At 40.5% G+C, this 18,041-nt stretch overlaps 1 protein-coding gene across 1 annotated transcript in view; it reads right to left on the minus strand.

Moving 5' to 3' along the window:
- Nucleotides 1-16,347, minus strand: part of CPA3 (carboxypeptidase A3) — a 28,771-nt gene extending 12,424 nt beyond the window's left edge. The window contains 7 exon segments of the mRNA XM_070072681.2: nt 563-664; nt 1,953-2,045; nt 2,139-2,207; nt 2,580-2,613; nt 13,257-13,381; nt 15,977-16,052; nt 16,152-16,347. Of these exon segments, the coding sequence (XP_069928782.1) occupies nt 563-664; nt 1,953-2,045; nt 2,139-2,207; nt 2,580-2,613; nt 13,257-13,381; nt 15,977-16,052; nt 16,152-16,219 (567 nt within the window). The 5' untranslated portion in view covers nt 16,220-16,347.
- Nucleotides 16,348-18,041: the final 1,694 nt, after the last annotated feature.

The following is an 18,041-nucleotide window of genomic DNA, read 5'->3' on the forward strand; positions in this document are numbered from 1 at the left end:
CGTCTCTTTATCTCTTTGCCTCTCCTGCTCTCTCTGTGTAACTCAAACTTTCAAGTAAATAAATAAATAAATCATTTTTTAGAAAAGATAGTAGGAATCAATACATCATTGGTAGAGTGAGAATAACACACAGTTACTCTAGTTTTAATGTAAAAAATGAGTTATTTTGAACTTGGAAAGGAATTTTAAGTATGAAAATACCAAGTACATGTGGGGCCAGTGACACATCCAAACCAGAACTAAAGGTCTATGTTTTAAGCTCATTGAGAAAAGGTGAAATTTGCAGATTGTAATATAAAGGTAGTTTTAGATTTCCCATGCTTAATTATAAGGGGAAATTTCATGTTAAAGCTGAGAAAGTTTTAGGCTCATCAACTCTCAGCTGGAATTCTAGGAGGAGCAATAGGAGGAAAATCCAGAGCATTTATTCCCTGACAGCGTCAAATGTGGGTCTTCTAGTTAGGTGAGGCTGCACTCGTTTGGAAGGGAGTGTTGCCACTTGTAGTACTTGAGACTTGACAGTCAAATGAGACTGTGAGTGTTCCTGTTCTGATTCACTTACCTGGTAAGCAAACCACTGGCAGAAGGCTGGGGAGACCCATTCTCGTGCATGAATGCCACAATCCATAAAAATAGCCTTTCTTCTTTCATCTTTTTTCCCAATCTATTTAAAAATAAACTTAAGATATTTTGCATGAACGCACACATTGATCTCATGTCATCCAATAACTCATTCATATTCTCAAAACAGTGCTTTCCCTGTCTATTGTAGAATGTATATGCATACTTTTCTGAGAGGACCGTGGTATATGTCCTTAAATGTCTACACATAATTCATAATCTATTATATTGAATATTTTTCGAATTTTTCTTATGGTCAGAGCTACTTTTAGAGTTTAAAAATATCATAATCTATCGTTTCTCTTATTGCTGACATCTTATGAGAAATAGATTATAAGATACCTTCTATCATTTCCTTTTGCTTTTCTGGTTTCATAAATTGGAGATGCTCATCCCGGAGTGCAGCAGGCCTTAGATTGTGTTTGGAGTGGGGAGGAAGAATGGTGTTGGATATTTGAAGGAATGTCATTTTAAAGAGAGTTTGGATTTATTTTGGGGATTGGAGACGATGAATGGATCGGGATTCAGGGTAAGGATGGGCTTCCTGTTACTGAGGGAATGCTTCAGGAGCTATTTCTTTGAATGTACAAAAATCCAGTAGCAGCTGAATGGCCATTGTCAGCTCATTACAGAGGGAATTGCCCTTCAACATAAGATTTAAACTGTACTGTCCTGGGGTCTCACTGTTTTATACACAAAAGACATCACGAACTCTTGTAAGAAAGCTGTGGGATGACATATCTGTATGGGTTTCTCCGCTGTGCAATCTCTGACATTTTATTCAGACATTTTCTTGATTCCACTGAAAACCACCTATCACTTCTATTTTATTGCTGAAATGTCTAGAGGTCTTTGTTTTCTTAATATTAACTCAGTAGTGACTCAAATTAACTTTTAAACTCATTTTTTTTTAAAAAAAGTAATAAGAACCAGTGGTTTTGGAACTATTTTTACCTTAAGAACATATAGTGGGCCGGCGCCGCGGCTCACTAGGCTAATCCTCCGCCTAGCGGCGCCGGCACACCGGGTTCTAGTCCCGGTCGGGGTGCCGGATTCTGTCCCGGTTGCCCCTCTTCCAGGCCAGCCCTCTGCTGTGGCCCGGGAGTGCAGTGGAGGATGGCCCAGGTGCTTGGGCCCTGCACCCCATGGGAGACCAGGAAAAGCACCTGGCTCCTGGCTCCTGCCATCGGATCAGCGCGGTGCGCCGGCCACATCGCGCTGGCCGCGGCGGCCATTGGAGGGTGAACCAACGGCAAAAGGAAGACCTTTCTCTCTGTCTCTCTCTCTCTCACTGTCCACTCTGCCTGTCAAAAAAAAAAAAAAAAAAAAACATATAGTGGGTTGTCTTCAACAGTAGATCCAATTTTGATGTGAAAGACCATTTCTGGATGCTTATACATCATTTTTTCAGTCCACGCCTCAATCTTAAGAGCAAAACCAGTTTTGAGAAGTTAAACCAAATGAAAACAAATGTTGAGGTCACATTTTCTTTACAGTAGAAGCATTTTATAATCTACCTTGTCCCAGTCATTATATTTTGCATGGCTGTGTCTACCTGGGATATCTTCTTTAACATCAAACTGTTTCTCAATCTCGTTTATTTATTTATTTATTTATTTATTTATTTATTTATTTATTTTTGACCGGCAGAGTGGACAGTGAGAGAGAGAGAGAGACAGAGAGAAAGGTCTTCCTTTTCCATTTGTTCACCCTCCAATGGCCGCTGTGGCTGGCACACCGTGCTGATCTGAAGCCAGGAGTCAGGTGCTTCTCCTGGTCTCCCATGTGGGTGCAGGCCCCAAGGACTTAGGCCATCCTCCACTGCACTCCCAGGCCACAGCAGAGAGCTGGTCTGGAAGAGGGGCAACCGGGACAGAATCTGGCGCCCCAACCAGGACTAGGACCTGGTGTGCCGGCACCACAGGCGGAGGATTAGCCTATTGAGCTGTGGCGCCAGCCTCAATCTCTTCTTGTAGATCATCAACCAGGATCCTGTTTGACAGAGAGGTGACAAAATGCTCTTTTATCATGGGGAACAGAAGCATGGCTATCATTCATTTGCAGAAAAGTTCCCTTCCTTTTCCTCTATCTTTAATCAAGTTGGATGTTTCTTCATTATTCTCCTCTAGCCATATCCTTCGGACATGTCACGTGTCTGGCTTCTGATCTCCCAATTTATCTAGACCTGTGTTGTCCAATATTATAGTCTACAACAACAAGTGGGTGTAGAGCACTTAAAATGGGACTTGCTCAAAATAGATTCTGTGTGTGTAAAATATATACTGATGGGGTATTCATTCGACCAGTGGGTAAAATGCTGGTTGGTTGCTCCATGTCCCATATCAGAGTGCCTGGGTTAGAGTCCTGCTCTACTCTCCATTCTAGCTCTGGATAATGTGTACCTTGGGAGGCAGCAGGTGATGGCTCATGTACTTGGATCCCTGCCACCTGTATGGTAGACCTGGATTGAGTACCAAGATCCCAACTGTGGCCTGTTCCTACTCCCTGTTGTGGCCATTTGGGGGCTGAACCAGTAGATAGCAGATCTTTCTGTCTTTCTCATTGTGCCTTTCAAATAAATAAATCAATCTTTAAAAAATATGTATTGAATTTTGAAGGCAGTATGAAAGTTGTATTAACTATCTCATAAATAATTTTATGTTGATTATGTGTTGAAATAATATTTCAGATCTGTTAAGTTTAATAGAATCAGTTTTACCTGTGGGATTTTACTTTTTAATGTGGCAACTAGCATATTTAAAATTAATGTGTGGTTTGTATTATGCTGCTGTCATACTCATCATTGTCCTCCAAAGCACACACACATTCACACATGCAACAAGACAGGCAACAAAAGATATCTTTATACACAACTCTCATGACCATCCTTTATTATTTTGACACTCAGAAAGCTGGGGGAAACCTGAATAACAACAATAATGATAATGACCATGATCAATCTTCATCATCAAATACTCAGCACTTATGATGTGCCAGGCATTGACTTAACCTTTTTATGGGCATTAAAAATTTATTCTTCATGTGAGATTATTATTTTGATCTTACAGATGACAAAACTGAGGCAGAAATTATTTAAACAACTTGGCTATGTTATGGAGCTAGAAAATGGCTAGGGTAGTTTGGAGGGGTAAAATAAGAGGCAGGAAAAATCGTGGGGAGGCTACTGCTGGGGTCAGGTTTATCTCACCACCTTCTTCCCATTTTCATCTCTTCCTCATCAGCTTATCTCATCACTGCACAGAGTCCCCCAGCTCTAATGGTTACCTGCCAGTTGCCTCCACTTGCATGTCTAGGTCTAGTCTCTCCCCTGAGCTCCAGGACCAGACATTCAAGAGTTGACCTGATATTTTTGCTTTGGCTCGGACATTGATTTGTTTGATATGGATCAAATACTGCTCTGAATACATTACTTTATTTAATCTTGTCAATATTATCAGTTTTACAAAAGGGGAAATTATTGCTCAGAAAGATTAAACACGATTTATATATGGTGGAGTTTGAGTGCAAGATACCTGACTTCAGTATTTATGTGGGACCCTGCTTTGTGGCACAGCAGGTTAAAACCCTGCCCGCAAAGCCTGCATCCCTTGTGAGCACTGGTTGTCCCAGCTACTCTACTTCTGATCCAGCTCCCTGCTATTGCATCTAGGAAGGCAGTGGAAGATGGCCTGAGTGCTTGGGTCTCTGCACCCACGTGGGAAACTCAGAGGGGTTTCCAGTTCTCTGGCTTTGGCCTGGCCCAGCCCTGATCATTGCAGCTATTCAGGAAGTGAGTGAGTGGATAGAAGACATTCATTTCTCTCTCTCTCTCTCTCTCTCTCTCTCTCTCTCTCTGTCTCTCTCTTTCTCTACCCCCCTGCCCCATAACTCTGACTTTCAAATAAATAATTAAATCTTGAAAAATTATATGTATAAAAATGCCATTTTCATCATATAGTCAAATATTTTTAGGAATTTTGTCTGTTTTGAAATATTCTAATTAGCTACATTAATCTCTTTTTTAACTCTTGCATAAGAACTAATACTTAAGTATAGTAAAACTTGGGTCTGGGCCGGCGCCGCGGCTCACTAGGCTAATCCTCCGCCTTGCGGCACCGGCACACCGGGTTCTAGTCCTGGTCGGGGCACCGGATTCTGTCCCGGTTGCCCCTCTTCCAGGCCAGCTCTCTGCTGTGGCCCGGGAGTGCAGTGGAGGATGGCCCAAGTGCTTGGGCCCTGCACCCCATGGGAGACCAGGAGAAGCACCTGGCTCCTGGCCTCGGATCAGCGTGGTGCGCCAGCCGCGGCGGCCATTGGAGGGTGAACCAATGGCAAAGGAAGACCTTTCTCTCTGTCTCTCTCTCTCACTGTCCACTCTGCCTGTCCAAACAAACAAAACAAAACAAAACAAAACAAAAACTTGGGTCTGGCATTTGACTCAATGATGGAGACACCACTTGAGATGTGCACATCCCAAATTAGAGTGCTTGGCTTTAAGTTCAGCCTCTGCTTCTGATCCGGCGGCTTGCTGATGTGTATCTTGGGAGGCAGCAAGTGATGACTGAAATACCTGGATTCCTGTCACCCACTTAAGAGACAGAGTTCCTGGCTCCTACCTTTGGTCTGGCCCAACTTGGTCTGTGGCAAACATTTGGGGAGTGAACCAGTGAATAGTAGATCTCTCTCTCTCTCTCTCTCTCTCTCTGTGTGTGTGTGTCTTTCTGTGTCACTCTGTCATTCAAGTAAAAGGCAAAATAATAAAACTTAAGAAAAACATAATAATCTCTCCAGTTAAAAGATACAAACTGGCTGAATGTATTAAAAAACAAGGCCCATCAATTTACTGCCTAAAAGATACACATCTTACCAACAAAGATACATGCAGACTGAAAGTAAAAAGATGGGAAAAGATATTCCATGCTAACAGAAAGCAAAAAAAGAGGGTCAAATGTAACTATCCTAATATCAGACAAAATAGACTTTAACACAAAAATTATCTAAAGTGATGATAAAGAGCACTATGTAATGATTAAGGGATCGATTTATCTGGAAGATGTGACTATAATAAATGTATACATACCCAATGCCAAGGCTCCTGGGATTTAAGAGAAATGTTAATGGATCTAAAGGGAGACATAGATTCCAATACAGTAGTAACGGGGGACTTCAACACACCACTTTTATCAATGTACAGATCAACTAGACAGAAAAATCAACAAAGAACCAACAGCTAATTGACACTATGGAACAAGTGGACCTAACTGATATCTGCACAACTTTTCACCCCACAGTGGCAGAATGCACATTCTTCTCATCAGTGCATGGAGCTTTCTCTAGAATAGACCTATGCTAAGACATAAAGCAAGTCTCAGCAAATTAAAAAAAGTTGAGATCATACCATGCATCTTCTTTGACTGCGTGGGATGAAGCTGGAAATAAGCAGCTCAAGAATCTCTAGATCATATGCAAATACATGAAGACTGACCAAAAAATGCTCCTGAATGAACAAGTGGGTCATAGAAGAAATCAAAGGAGAAATCAGGAATTTCTGGAAATGAATGAAGACAATACATCATATCAAAACATATGGGATACAATAAAAGCAGTGTTAAGGGGGAAGTTTATAGCAATTGGTGCCTACTTGAAGAAATTGGAAAAGTACAAAATAAATGAACTATCAATGCATCTTAAGAACATAGGAAAACAACAACAAACCAAACCCCAATTAGTAGGAGGAGAGAATTAATTAAAATTAGAGAAGAAATAAACAAAATTGAAATAAGAATACAAAACAGCAGTGAAATGAAGAGCTGAAAAAATAAATAGAATTTATTTTGAAAAAAATTTATATACCATTGGCCCAACTAACCAAAAAAAAAAAAAAAAAAAAAAGAGGGAGAAGACCCAAATCACTAAAATCAGAGATAAACAAGGATATGTAACAACAGATACTACAGAAATAAAAATAATCAACAGGAATTAATACAAAGAGCTGTATGCCAACAGATTGGAAAAGCTAGAAGAAATGAATAGATTCCTGAACACATATAATCTACCAAAATCCAGTCATGAAGACATATAAAACCTAAACAGACCAATAACCATGATGGAGATTGAATCAGTAATTCTATTTTTAGTTTTCTTAAAGCTTTCTGTATGACTATTTCTTCTGCAAATAACTGCTTTCTCCTTTTTCTTCAGGAATTATTTCCTTTTTGCTTTGCTTTATTGCACTGGCTTAACTCTTTGAACAATGAAAATAAAAGTAGCAAAAGAAAGCTTTCTTTTTTTCCTGCTTTTTTTAAATAGGAAAAAATTTTTTTCTCCACTAGGTATGATGTTGAATGTAATTTTGACATTAATATAGCAATATTTATTTATATGATCAATTTACATACATTCCATTTATGCTTGCATTAAAGTCTGATTAGATTTCTTAATATGTTAAATATTATGTTACAGCAAAGCAGATTTACAAACTCCCTCACAAACAGCGGTGTTCCTGATATTTTGGATACATTTCCAAAGAGCTTGTTTAACTTAGAAGGGAGGCATTGGATGTTGGTGAGATGACTTGCTGAAAGCAAGCACACAGGCATCCAGTAGATGACAGCTGACAGAAAACAGCAATAGTAACAACATAAAGGTATAACACCAAGGTAAAACCACCTTGATGTAGGACTTAGCAAACACAGGGGTTGCTGGATGTGAGTCCAAATGGTCCAAGATACTTTGAAGTGTCGAGAGCCCTTAAAGATGTGATTCTCTTATAGCCCAGAATGAAAATTTGTGTTTAAAATATTTTTTCACTCAAAGATGAACTACGTTCAATATACTCTGTTTTCAGGACAGAGAATGATATTATATAATGGAAATATTTCAATGAAAATATTTAAAAGAAAAGATGTTTTGAAGTTGTGAACAACTTTCTTATTTGAATGATCTCATTTCCCATGGACTCCATATTTTAGGTAATGAACTGCGCGTGATTTTAATCTTGTTGGCGGTGAGTCCTGTAAGCAGGAAGGTACTGTCTGTTTTTCAGTGTTCAATCTAGTTATTTAAAACCATACGATGCTTTCTTTCCATTGCTGTGTATCCTGTCAAATAAGGAAACAGTGTCCTGTAGTCAGACATTCTTGGGTTCCAATCCCAATTCTGCTTCTCAATACTTAATATGATCTTGGGCTGTGCTGAGCCTCAGTTTCCTCACTTTTACAATGGGCCAAAATATAGCATGCAAGATTGGAGTGAGGATGAAATAAGGTGACATACGAGAAGCACTTGGCCGGCCTCACATCCGCTGTTTCTCAGTAGTAGTTAGGTTCAGTCCCAGAATGGACAGACACTTTATGGATGGCACATGTTTCTAAACTGGGCTTTGGCTCCTTGTGGTGGTTTGGCTCTTTGATTTCTTCAGTTGTTTATGATAATGAACTATGACAGTGCAGAGCTCCACTCGTCTCGGTTTCCCCTTGCAGCTTGACTGACTGATCTGAGTTCTGATGCGCAGCGCAAATGCTGTATCTCCTAATTAGAGTTTATTTAGCACATGGGACCAAGTACTGCTCATGAATATTGATTCCCATTAGCAGCACTGGCAAACACATTATTATGCACATTATATGTAACTCATTGAATGCTTAGCTTTGGACTTAGGAATCTGGGATTTCTGAGAAAATAAATTTGTGATAGCAATTTGGGGATTAGATAGGGCGTATTGCACTAAAACTCACATGGAGCCTGAGATTTTTGTAATTATATTTTGGGGGATCGCTACAGATATAATTAATTGCTTTTAGCTTTAAAGAGGGCATATGGCTTTTGCTCCACCTGCACTGATAGAAGTAGAAGAACCGAGGGAAAGAGAAATTTCTGTGATCCCAGAGGTTGATTTGCAACATAAGGCGGTATTAATTAGTCACAGGAAGCTTGTATCTAAGAATATTTTTAGACTTACACATATCAATTTAGCTCTTGTGATAACAGCAGCCAAAAAAAAAAAAAAAAAAGAAGAAAGAAAAAAAGAAATAGTGTGAGCTAAAATACAACCTTCCCACAAATGCAGCTGCATGAGGACATGAGAATGGTGCCAGATTATTGCTGATAGGGACTAAAAATTAAGCCTAAGGCTGGAAATTAAGAACTAGGGCCAGATGTTATTTTCATGAGCCCTTCCACTAACCAGCAGCAAGGCTTAAGCAGATGAAACCAAATTACTTTTTCTCAAATATTATTTTAGTGTTCCAAGATTGGTTTAATTTGTTTTAAAAAAGAATTCCTGAATGTAGGTGGAAGGACACATAATTATCACTGGGGATTTAATAAGTGGCTAATGTTTATTGAGGCTTTCTTATATGCCAGGCATTCTGCTCAGCACTGTGTTTACATTTTGTCCTGTCAACACTGTTATGTAAGTGCCATTTTTATGGAGGTTACTGTCACTACCGGTAAGGTACATTTGTTGAGATTGGAACTTAGCCATCTCTGACTTTGGTACCCTAATTGCAACCATTCTATAAGAATGCCTTATCACAAAAGTGAAACCCCTGGGTATTGTCTTTAGAAGCTTTTGTGAGGTTGCTCAATCAACCAAGTCTTGTGGGAACCTGCCTCCCAGCGTCAAGAAACAGGTAAGAGGTTCAAAGAAGAGGCATTTGACATTTTGAAGGATGCTTTTAGAGAGTAACAAAGGAATGCAGACCTGTGGGGCAGTGTAGATGATGGCCATAGACTCTGGTGTGTGTGTGTGTGTGTGTGTGTGTGTACGCACGTGTGCACAAGCAATGGGGAAGGCTATTAGGATGCCTGATAAACTGGTCTGGATTCTCTTATTGCAGTGCAGCAGGTTAAGGACTATTCACAAAGCATGAGTTCAGATTTCCACTCAATCCAATTTATCCCTAGTGACTCCCTCTCTGGGTTGCCACGCATCAAACTCTGCACTTGCTGACATGCATTTCCCAACCTTTAGGGCACACTATGTGTGGGATAATAAACTTTAAGGCAGTAATGCATTTGCTAGTAAGAAAAGAGACCATATGGTGATAGCCTCTAATTATTCCCTGTTGCATTTGTGTGTGTGTGTGTGTGTGTGTGTTTGATATGAGGGTGTCTATGTGTGTATGTGTGTGCATGTACTCATGTAAGCACATGTGCAAGTGGCCTTTCCCATACCTATATTAACACAAATAAAGAATATGTGCAAGGAGCAACTTTATGGTCTCAGCCAACCTCTATGAAATACATTCCAGTCTCAAATAGATATATTTGTTTGAAAGGCAGAGTGTTAGAGATGGGGGAATGAGAGAGAGAGAGAGAGAGAGAGAGAGAGAGAAATCTTCTATCTGCTGGTTCAATCCCCAAGTGGCTGCAAGAGCCAGGTTGGGCCAGGACAAAGGCAGGAGCCTGGAACTCCATCAAGGTCTCCTATACTTGGGCCATCATTATCTTCTGCCTTCCCAGGTGCATTAGCAGAGAGCTAGATCAGAAATGGAGCAGCCAGGACTTGAACCGGCACCTGTATGGCATGCTGATATAGCAGGCAGCCGCTTAACCCACTGTGCCACAAAGCTGGCCCCTAATGCATTCTCTTATTATCCACATTTTGCAGGTGAGGTAAATGAAGTGGGAAAATATTAAAAACTTCATCAGTGTTAACTTCTTACTGCATGAGTTGAATGGTACTAGACACAGACAGAATTGCTTCAGATGCTATGTTCTTTCCTACTACACTCTTCTGTTTTCCACTGATTCCTCTTCAACATTTGTAGCAGACCCAACATACATGTCATGGTCTTGGGCAAGTAGTATGTGAAAGTGTGGAGCAGAAGGAAAAGTGAATGCAGTGACACATTGTAATGATTTCTTTGATATGACTGGGTATACACTTGGAATATGAAGTTACGACTGAACATTATTAGATAATTAAACATTAAAATGAAGTGTTGATTATTGGTGTGTCAGTCAGTATATCTCCTTTGCATTTCTCACATAATCTTATGTGGACCTTAGTAAGATTTTATTTAATTGTAGCATTTATGTCCTATTATTGTCTTTTATGTTGTCTTCTGGATTACCTTTCATTAAACCTTTAATTTTTAATCTTACCTTTTGATCATAGGAAAGCTAGAATATCTGAAATGCAAAAGAAATCTAGTAACAACACCAGGGTTTTTAACTGCTAAATAAATATGGTGTCTGCCCTGAGGCTTGGGCCGATGGATGTGTTTTCCTTTCGACATGTGTTCATCAGTCTGTTTGAGTTTGTTTGTGGACTCAGCCTTTTATGATTTTGTGCAACTGTAAATAAAAATGAAACAAGTAGGCTACTTTAAAACAAAATCTGAATTCATAATTTAATTTTCTTAAAATTGAAAAAAATATCACCCACAGATGTTTGAAACTAAATAGTGGTTTCTATGCACTGTCTAATGAAGGGTGTCTGAGTACATCATGGTGTCAAACCAGCCTTTTACTGTGGTTTTATTCAGCCTGGTGCTTGGGTCCAACCAGATGTTTCTGTTCTTGGAACCCCTCTTCCGTTACTGAGTGACACCAAGTAGCAATATAATTAATATGCAGATAAAATTATCTATATAATTAGTACTTGGAAACAAGATTTTAAATAGTTCTTGTCTGCACCGATCATTTTACATATTTATATTTTTGAGGAAGGTAACTATCAATTATGTGGCTTTCCCACAACTGTGGCTAATTTGGGCCAATTTCTAGAAATTGTGTCTTAATTAGATAAAACTAATTTGTATAGGTAGCTTACCACTTTGGTTTTTGATGTAGTTAGCAAGAAACACTCTTGGTAGAAGACAAAGTGAAAGGCACATGTTTGTGAGAGTCTGGATTCGGGCCTCTAGCTGAGCTACAGTCATTTCAAGCTGGGAGAGACCTGGACGACCAAAGTGGGGAGAGGGACTGTGTGAGCTGTTTAATAAAGGGGAGGATGGCAGTCACCTTCTATTGATTTACTTCAGTATCTACACTCATGCCAGTCAGTTAGATATTTGCCTACATTACAAGGTTATTAAAAGGACAGAATATCTCATTTTTTAGCCTATTGTTCAAGCAAAGTTGTATAAAATTTGACCAGTACACTACTTTATTCTACCTTAGGCTGGATACTTTGTGAGAATTAATTGATGATCGGAATCTAGATAGGCTTATATGAATGAAGGAAGGAGGCTAATGTGATAACTGAGGCACTCGTTTGAGAAGCTTGGCTGTGAAGTGAATCAGGAGACTCAGGAACCAGGGCTGCTGTGTGGTGGAGAGGCGACTGCTTTCAGATGAGAACCCGTAACGTACTCTGAGTTTCTGCAGTCTTGGAGGTGCGTTTATGAACTGTCTACTCTAATTTTAACGACACCGTTTGTAAAAACAGAAAGGCGCATGTCAATATACTCACTTACAAAAGCCAAATGCTGGTATAAGTATGATTAATCATACTTTCACAATTTATTAGCTTCTACATTTTTATCACTGCCCACTTGAAACAAGAGCAAAACCAAAAACAAGGATGAGTAAACATCGCAATGAATAGCCTGCTACTTTTAAACCATACACAGGAATGCATACTCATATTATGGATGTCTTTCCTTAATTTCATTAGAGTTACCTGAGTATTTATTTGGGATGTTTTAGTAATATCACAGATGCTCTCAAGTCATGATGGGCATCTGCAAAATGATGTTATTGATATCAGTGGAATCTTTCTCTCTTCTAGGAGAAGGCTCTTTGAACTAAAACACTAAGTTAGGTAGTGGAAGCATGGAATAGTAGGTTCACAAGGAGAGAAGTAGTGTGTAGTGGTGCTTTGCCAGTGAGCGTCTCCATATGCGGTGAGAAGGCCTGGGAAAGTTAAAACTGCTCTCCTTACCACTTCCAACCACTAAATGTTTGAAAGTATAAAACATTTTTTTTCTAAATTATGCATTGATTTGTGATAATCATTGCTGGACTCCCTTTTGTTTACTGCCTCAGGGCCCAGACTGTACACATCCCAGGGTTGGTGCCCAATAAATTCTGATTTCCTCTTATTTCTCCGTGGAGTCAGAACGACTCATTTCTGTATCTTTGGCTATTTGAGATTCTCTCTTCTTTGATCTAAACCTTATTTTGTTGCCTTCTATGAGAAAGAATTTCTTTCATAAAGAATCATTTATTCATTATATATTTCATATGAACACATTTTTGCTTTTGGATAAGCACTGTATTTTGGCCTCCTCTTATGGCTCAGGAGAATTCAAATACAAGAACGTGGTGCTGGCCATCAGCGGTAGCTCAGGAGCTCTGTCTGGGTTGATTGCCTATTGGTTGTGATGAAGTGTGGCTGAACCATCCCTGCCTTTTCACATGGGCTCAGTGCTTATGAGGGGCTGGCCTGGAGTAGGCAGATGTAGGTGACTGTCATTCCTGCAGATCAGACGAAATATAAGAGGAAATGAGCTGTCAGGCTTGATCCTACCTGCTGGAAGTAACTGTGAACTTGATTTTACAGATAGAGCTTTAGGTTTGGGAGGACCCAATTAAAATATCTTTATTGTAATGCTTTCCTTTCAAATTCAAGGCCCCCCAAACTTCAAATATCCAATACATTTAAATATTTACATAGGACTTACTCATAGTGCATTTTATTTTGATCCAAGGCAGACTGGATGGCTCGGGATTCCTTCTCAGTAACTCAGAAATCCACTGTCATGTTAGCAGCCACGTGGTGGGTGGCATCTGGATACCAGAAGTCAAGCTGCAGAGATGAGTTCAGTGTTAGACACACTTGTTCACTTGCTCACCCAATACATATTTGTAAAGAAATGACCATGTTAAACTCCATGAAGGGAACTTGGGGTTCAGTGTGACTAAGATATGAACCCTTCTTTTAATAGGCTTATGAGCTTTTTGCAAAGAGCAGTTGAATATTGGAAATTTGGGAAGAAATCATTTGTACTGATTACTTTTTCAGGACATTGTACATTGCATCCACTTAGGCAAAAATGCTGAGTAGCTGTTTTTGTCAATCTGTTTGCTTCTACCATTTGGGGGTTGAATAGGATTATTTCACAATTGATTTAGCCATAGCATCTGGATCTAATTGGGATTTATATTAAATATCTGTCTCCCTCTCTCCCTGGCCAGGCCTCAAAACCAGATGTCCCTGTAAACTCAGGAATTCCTGGAAGGTTTGTGTCCAACAGAAGGGGTAGTCTCTCAGCCTTGTCATTGTTTTAGCTATATGTTCTTGGGAAAGTTACAAAAACTCTTTGTGATTCATTTCTCTCCCCTGAAAAATGGGCCTAATAGCCAGGGGTGTTGTGAAGTCATGAAATGAGTTTGAGGTCTGACACAACACAGGCATTTAAGAAGTGTGGATTTCCTTCTCTCTATCTCTCTCTCCCCAAGATTTTCAGAAATTAAGTAAAAGAGCCCAGAAGAATAACATTCAGCTTAGAATGACTCTGAGAAGATTCTAATTCTTGTGGTTCTTCAAAAATCATACTGAGTTGTGAACCAAACGAAGTACAGGTTTCCAACCTGGGAGATGCGAAGCAATTACTCAATTTTCACTTCTCACACAAACCTTATGGGCATGTCCAAGTCCCCCTGGATGTCTCATAATAGAAACCCACTGTAGCTCTGGGTCACTCAATTATGGGACAGTATGTAGCTGCTATGAACCAAACAACATGTCTGTTTATTTTGATCAAAAACTATAGCATGAGTTGGACATCAGAGATGCAGAATGATTTAAAGGCACGTTAGGCAGGTGATCTTATCATAAAAGCTTTTTCTGTGTTCTAGTATGGTCATGTGGAGCAAGAGTTTAGAGTTCAGTGGACTTTAATGAGCATTTATTAAGCACCTCACACAGAGCTCTGTTGCCATGACAGAAGAGGCTAATCAAGGAGTTTTGAGAAGCAAGAGGTTTTGTGTGGGAGACAGAGCCATATATGCTTGTTTCCAGCATGGTAGCTGATGGCAGAGGAAGGTATAAGGTGTTCTGGAAACATGAGGAGCAACCCAGAGTGAGCCAATGAGAAGTGATGGACAGAGAGGACTTCCTGCAGGAGATGCTGCCTGGACAGGGTCTTGGAGACTATGTAGGACCTGGCCAAGTGAAGAAGACAAACACATTCCTCATGAGAAAAGATATACAGGGCCAGGTGGCTGAACTCTTGATGTCTATGGAGCTTGAAGGGCAAGAAAGAGGGTGGGAGGACAGGAAACTGAAGAGAATGAATGACTTCAAATGATATACCAATCCCAGTAGAAAACACTTCTCCAGTGGTCATCATGGAGGGCTGCTTTTGGGTGCCACCTGAAGCTCATTTAGTCCTTAAACAGCCACAGGGAGTAGAGATGGGTATTAGCCAACAACCACAGGGAGCAGGGATGAGTATTAGCCAACAACTACAGGGAGTAGGGATGGGTATTAGTCAACAATCACAGGGAGTAGGGATGGGTGTTAGTCATCTTTAGCAAAGGAGGATTGAGATCCAGTAAGGTCCAGTTGTTTACCCAAGGTAGAGAGCTAGTGCAGAGCTGGGATTTGAACCCCAGCACTTGGCTCTGAAGAACATGCTCTTTCCCTGGTAGGCTGCCCTCCAATAAGTAATAAGCTTTAAATGGAGAAAGGTGATTGTAAAGTTTTAGAGGGAGCAATCATGTTACAATGCAGGCTTGGCCTTGTATGAGCTAGGACTGGAACCATGAGCTCTTGGTCATTTGATTGACAGTTTCTGAACTTCAGTTCTTTTCTTTCAAACCGGTTAAATTATGATGCTGACATGGAAAATCTGTTAGAGAGTTTGAAATAGCATATGTAAGGTGGCTGCCACAATGTACCTTAGGTACAGGAACTGCTAAATAAATTATACGATTGTTTTAGCCTGTTGGACTTTAAAAGACTGTTCTAATTTTTAAGAATGACCTTTTAAAATGCACCCACACTTGGAGAAAGTCAAGCCTTGATATTGGCCAGTATCTCAGCATTCATTGTTAGTTAGGACTTGAGCAGAAATTATGCCATCAGAGGAGATTGGGGTGGGAGTGGGAAGAAGGAGATGGGCGTAGGCAGGGTACAGCAGGGATTAAAAAGAGGTCCTGATCATGGTGTTGAGAATGTCCCTTGACTTCACAATTTTACCTAGAAAAATCTGTTTGCAAGGTTTTAGGGAGGAAAACAGAAGTGTAATCTGGGAAATATGTGTACAATAGCCCCCACCATTCATTTCCCCTTTGGTTAATTATCGTTAGCCACATGGGCATTTAAAATAAAATTTAAAATGAAGCAGCTTTTAGAGAACAGCAAGAAAAGATTCAACATCCTTCTAAACACCTTTACCTCATTGGTGTTGGCCAAGTCTTTTAAGATGTTTGCTTGTTTTTCATCCTGGGGCTTCACACGGAGCACCTTGTCCCTTTAGGAAGGCGAAAGATGAAAACTTTGTGAGCTGCAAAGAAACGTTTCCTGATCTGCCTTGCACACAGAGACAGGAACAGAGGACAGCGAGGTTTACCTGTCAAAGCGGACAGGAGCGATGGCCAAGGTGGTCGCGATCAAAACCACGTGCAGGATGAACTTCATGGTTCTTCGCTGCCTGCCTTGAAACCCTCTGCCTAAAGCTTTTTGCCTCAGCCTTTCTCTTGAGTGGCAGCTGATTTCCTCTTTGCATGCTGTTCATTGCACTGTCCCTGCCCCCTGTCCCTGACCTGCAGGGGGTTCTATCAGTTGGGGAGGGAGAGAACAAAACGCTAGCACTAAATGCCCATGCTACTCCTCTACCTTTTACAGTAGGGAATAGTTCCACTTGCAGAAAGGGGAAAACAAGTCACTTTAGCAAATACTTTTCTCAAATGAGCAGACCTATTGTGCTCCCTGGGCTGGGATTAGAATCCGGTTCTGTTTGTTCTAAAAATTCTCCTCTACTGCTGTGCTTGTAACTCAAGGATGGAAGGAATGAGCTTTAAATTTGTAGATTTTGTGGTGATCATTCTTTTGCCATGTTTTCTCTTACCTCTTTTTTTTTTTTTTTTAAATAAAGAAACAAACATTGCTGAAAAAGTGAGAGCACTCATATCCATAGTCCTTTCCCCTTCTCTTTCCTCCTTTGTCAGAGGTAACTTTGATTCCTTTAAAATTAGTTAATTAATTTGTAAGGCGGAGTGACAGAGAATAGGGAGGGAGGAGGAAGGGAGAGAGCGAGAGTGAGAGCGCGAGCTAGAGCGAGAGAGAGAGAGAGAGAGAGAGAGGAAGAAAGAGTTTTTCCGTCTGCTGGTTCACTCCCAAATGACAACACAACCGTTGGAGAAAGGCCAAGCTGAGGCCGGAGCCGGGAACACTACCTGAGTCTCCCGTATCGTAGCAGGAGCCATCACCTCTGCCTCTCAGTCACATCAGCAGGAAGCTGGATCAGAAATAAAGAGGAGCCAGGGCTGGAACCTACTCTGATGCAGATGTAGGTGTCCCAGTGGCAGTTTGGCTTGCTCTACCGTAACACCTGCCCCAGTAACCGCGAATCTGAAAGCAATTTGAGGCTCCTCAAGAAGAAGAAAATATCAGTGCTCTAATGTTTACTCATTGTACGCTGTCCTTCAGAGAATGGATGTGGTAGGTGCCAAATAAATGTTCTTTGAAAGTTGAATTAACGAAAGCCATTTGTAGGCCATATAAGAAGTCTCAGGGGCCAGGGATATTTAGTCTTGGTTACAACTCAGTTAATTATGAATTATCTGAGAGAACAACATTTTACTCAGACTTGTAGGTAGCCTAACAGAGTGAGTGAATTTATCTAATCAGAAAAGAGAATTTTATTTTAAAAACTACCTCTTCAGACAGGCAAGTATATAGGTGGTCATATATGAAACTTCAAAGAGTCACGGTTGATATTTTTGTTATCAAAATGATGTTGTTGAAAAGATCTCCCTATTGTATGTACAGCAGTGATAACTTTTCCTCATCATCTGATGCGTGTGCAATAAAGCTCAAGAGTTTCTTTGAGACTTCAGAGTCTTTGTGCCCTAAGCCTGAAGATAAGGAACAGGAGTTTCTGCAACTGCCTTCATGTTCCTGAAATTGGACACATTTATCAGCACTAGAAACTACCACAATGAATGCTTGCTCCACTGCTGTACATTTGATCTGGACTCAGTGAAAAAACAAGATCCTGACTTTGGGTTTGGGCAGATACAACCTCAGACTGGCTCCCAGACACTAGCTGCATCACCTTGAGCAGGTGGCTTATCCATTCTGCAAAATGGGGATTCAGGGTGACTGACCAGTGACCGTGAGGGCTGAATGAGAGAGTGTATGTAAGGGAAGCAGAGCATGGTGTGTGCTGCAAACCCTAACTGTGTTCTCCAGGCAGTTGTCAGGTTCTAGTTGGAGACTGACAGTTGGCTACTACTGT

The sequence above is a fragment of the Oryctolagus cuniculus genome, chromosome 4 (genome assembly GCF_051225735.1).
Source record: "Oryctolagus cuniculus isolate XC-2025 breed Fujian yellow rabbit chromosome 4, ASM5122573v1, whole genome shotgun sequence".
Classification (NCBI taxonomy): Eukaryota; Metazoa; Chordata; class Mammalia; order Lagomorpha; family Leporidae; genus Oryctolagus; species Oryctolagus cuniculus.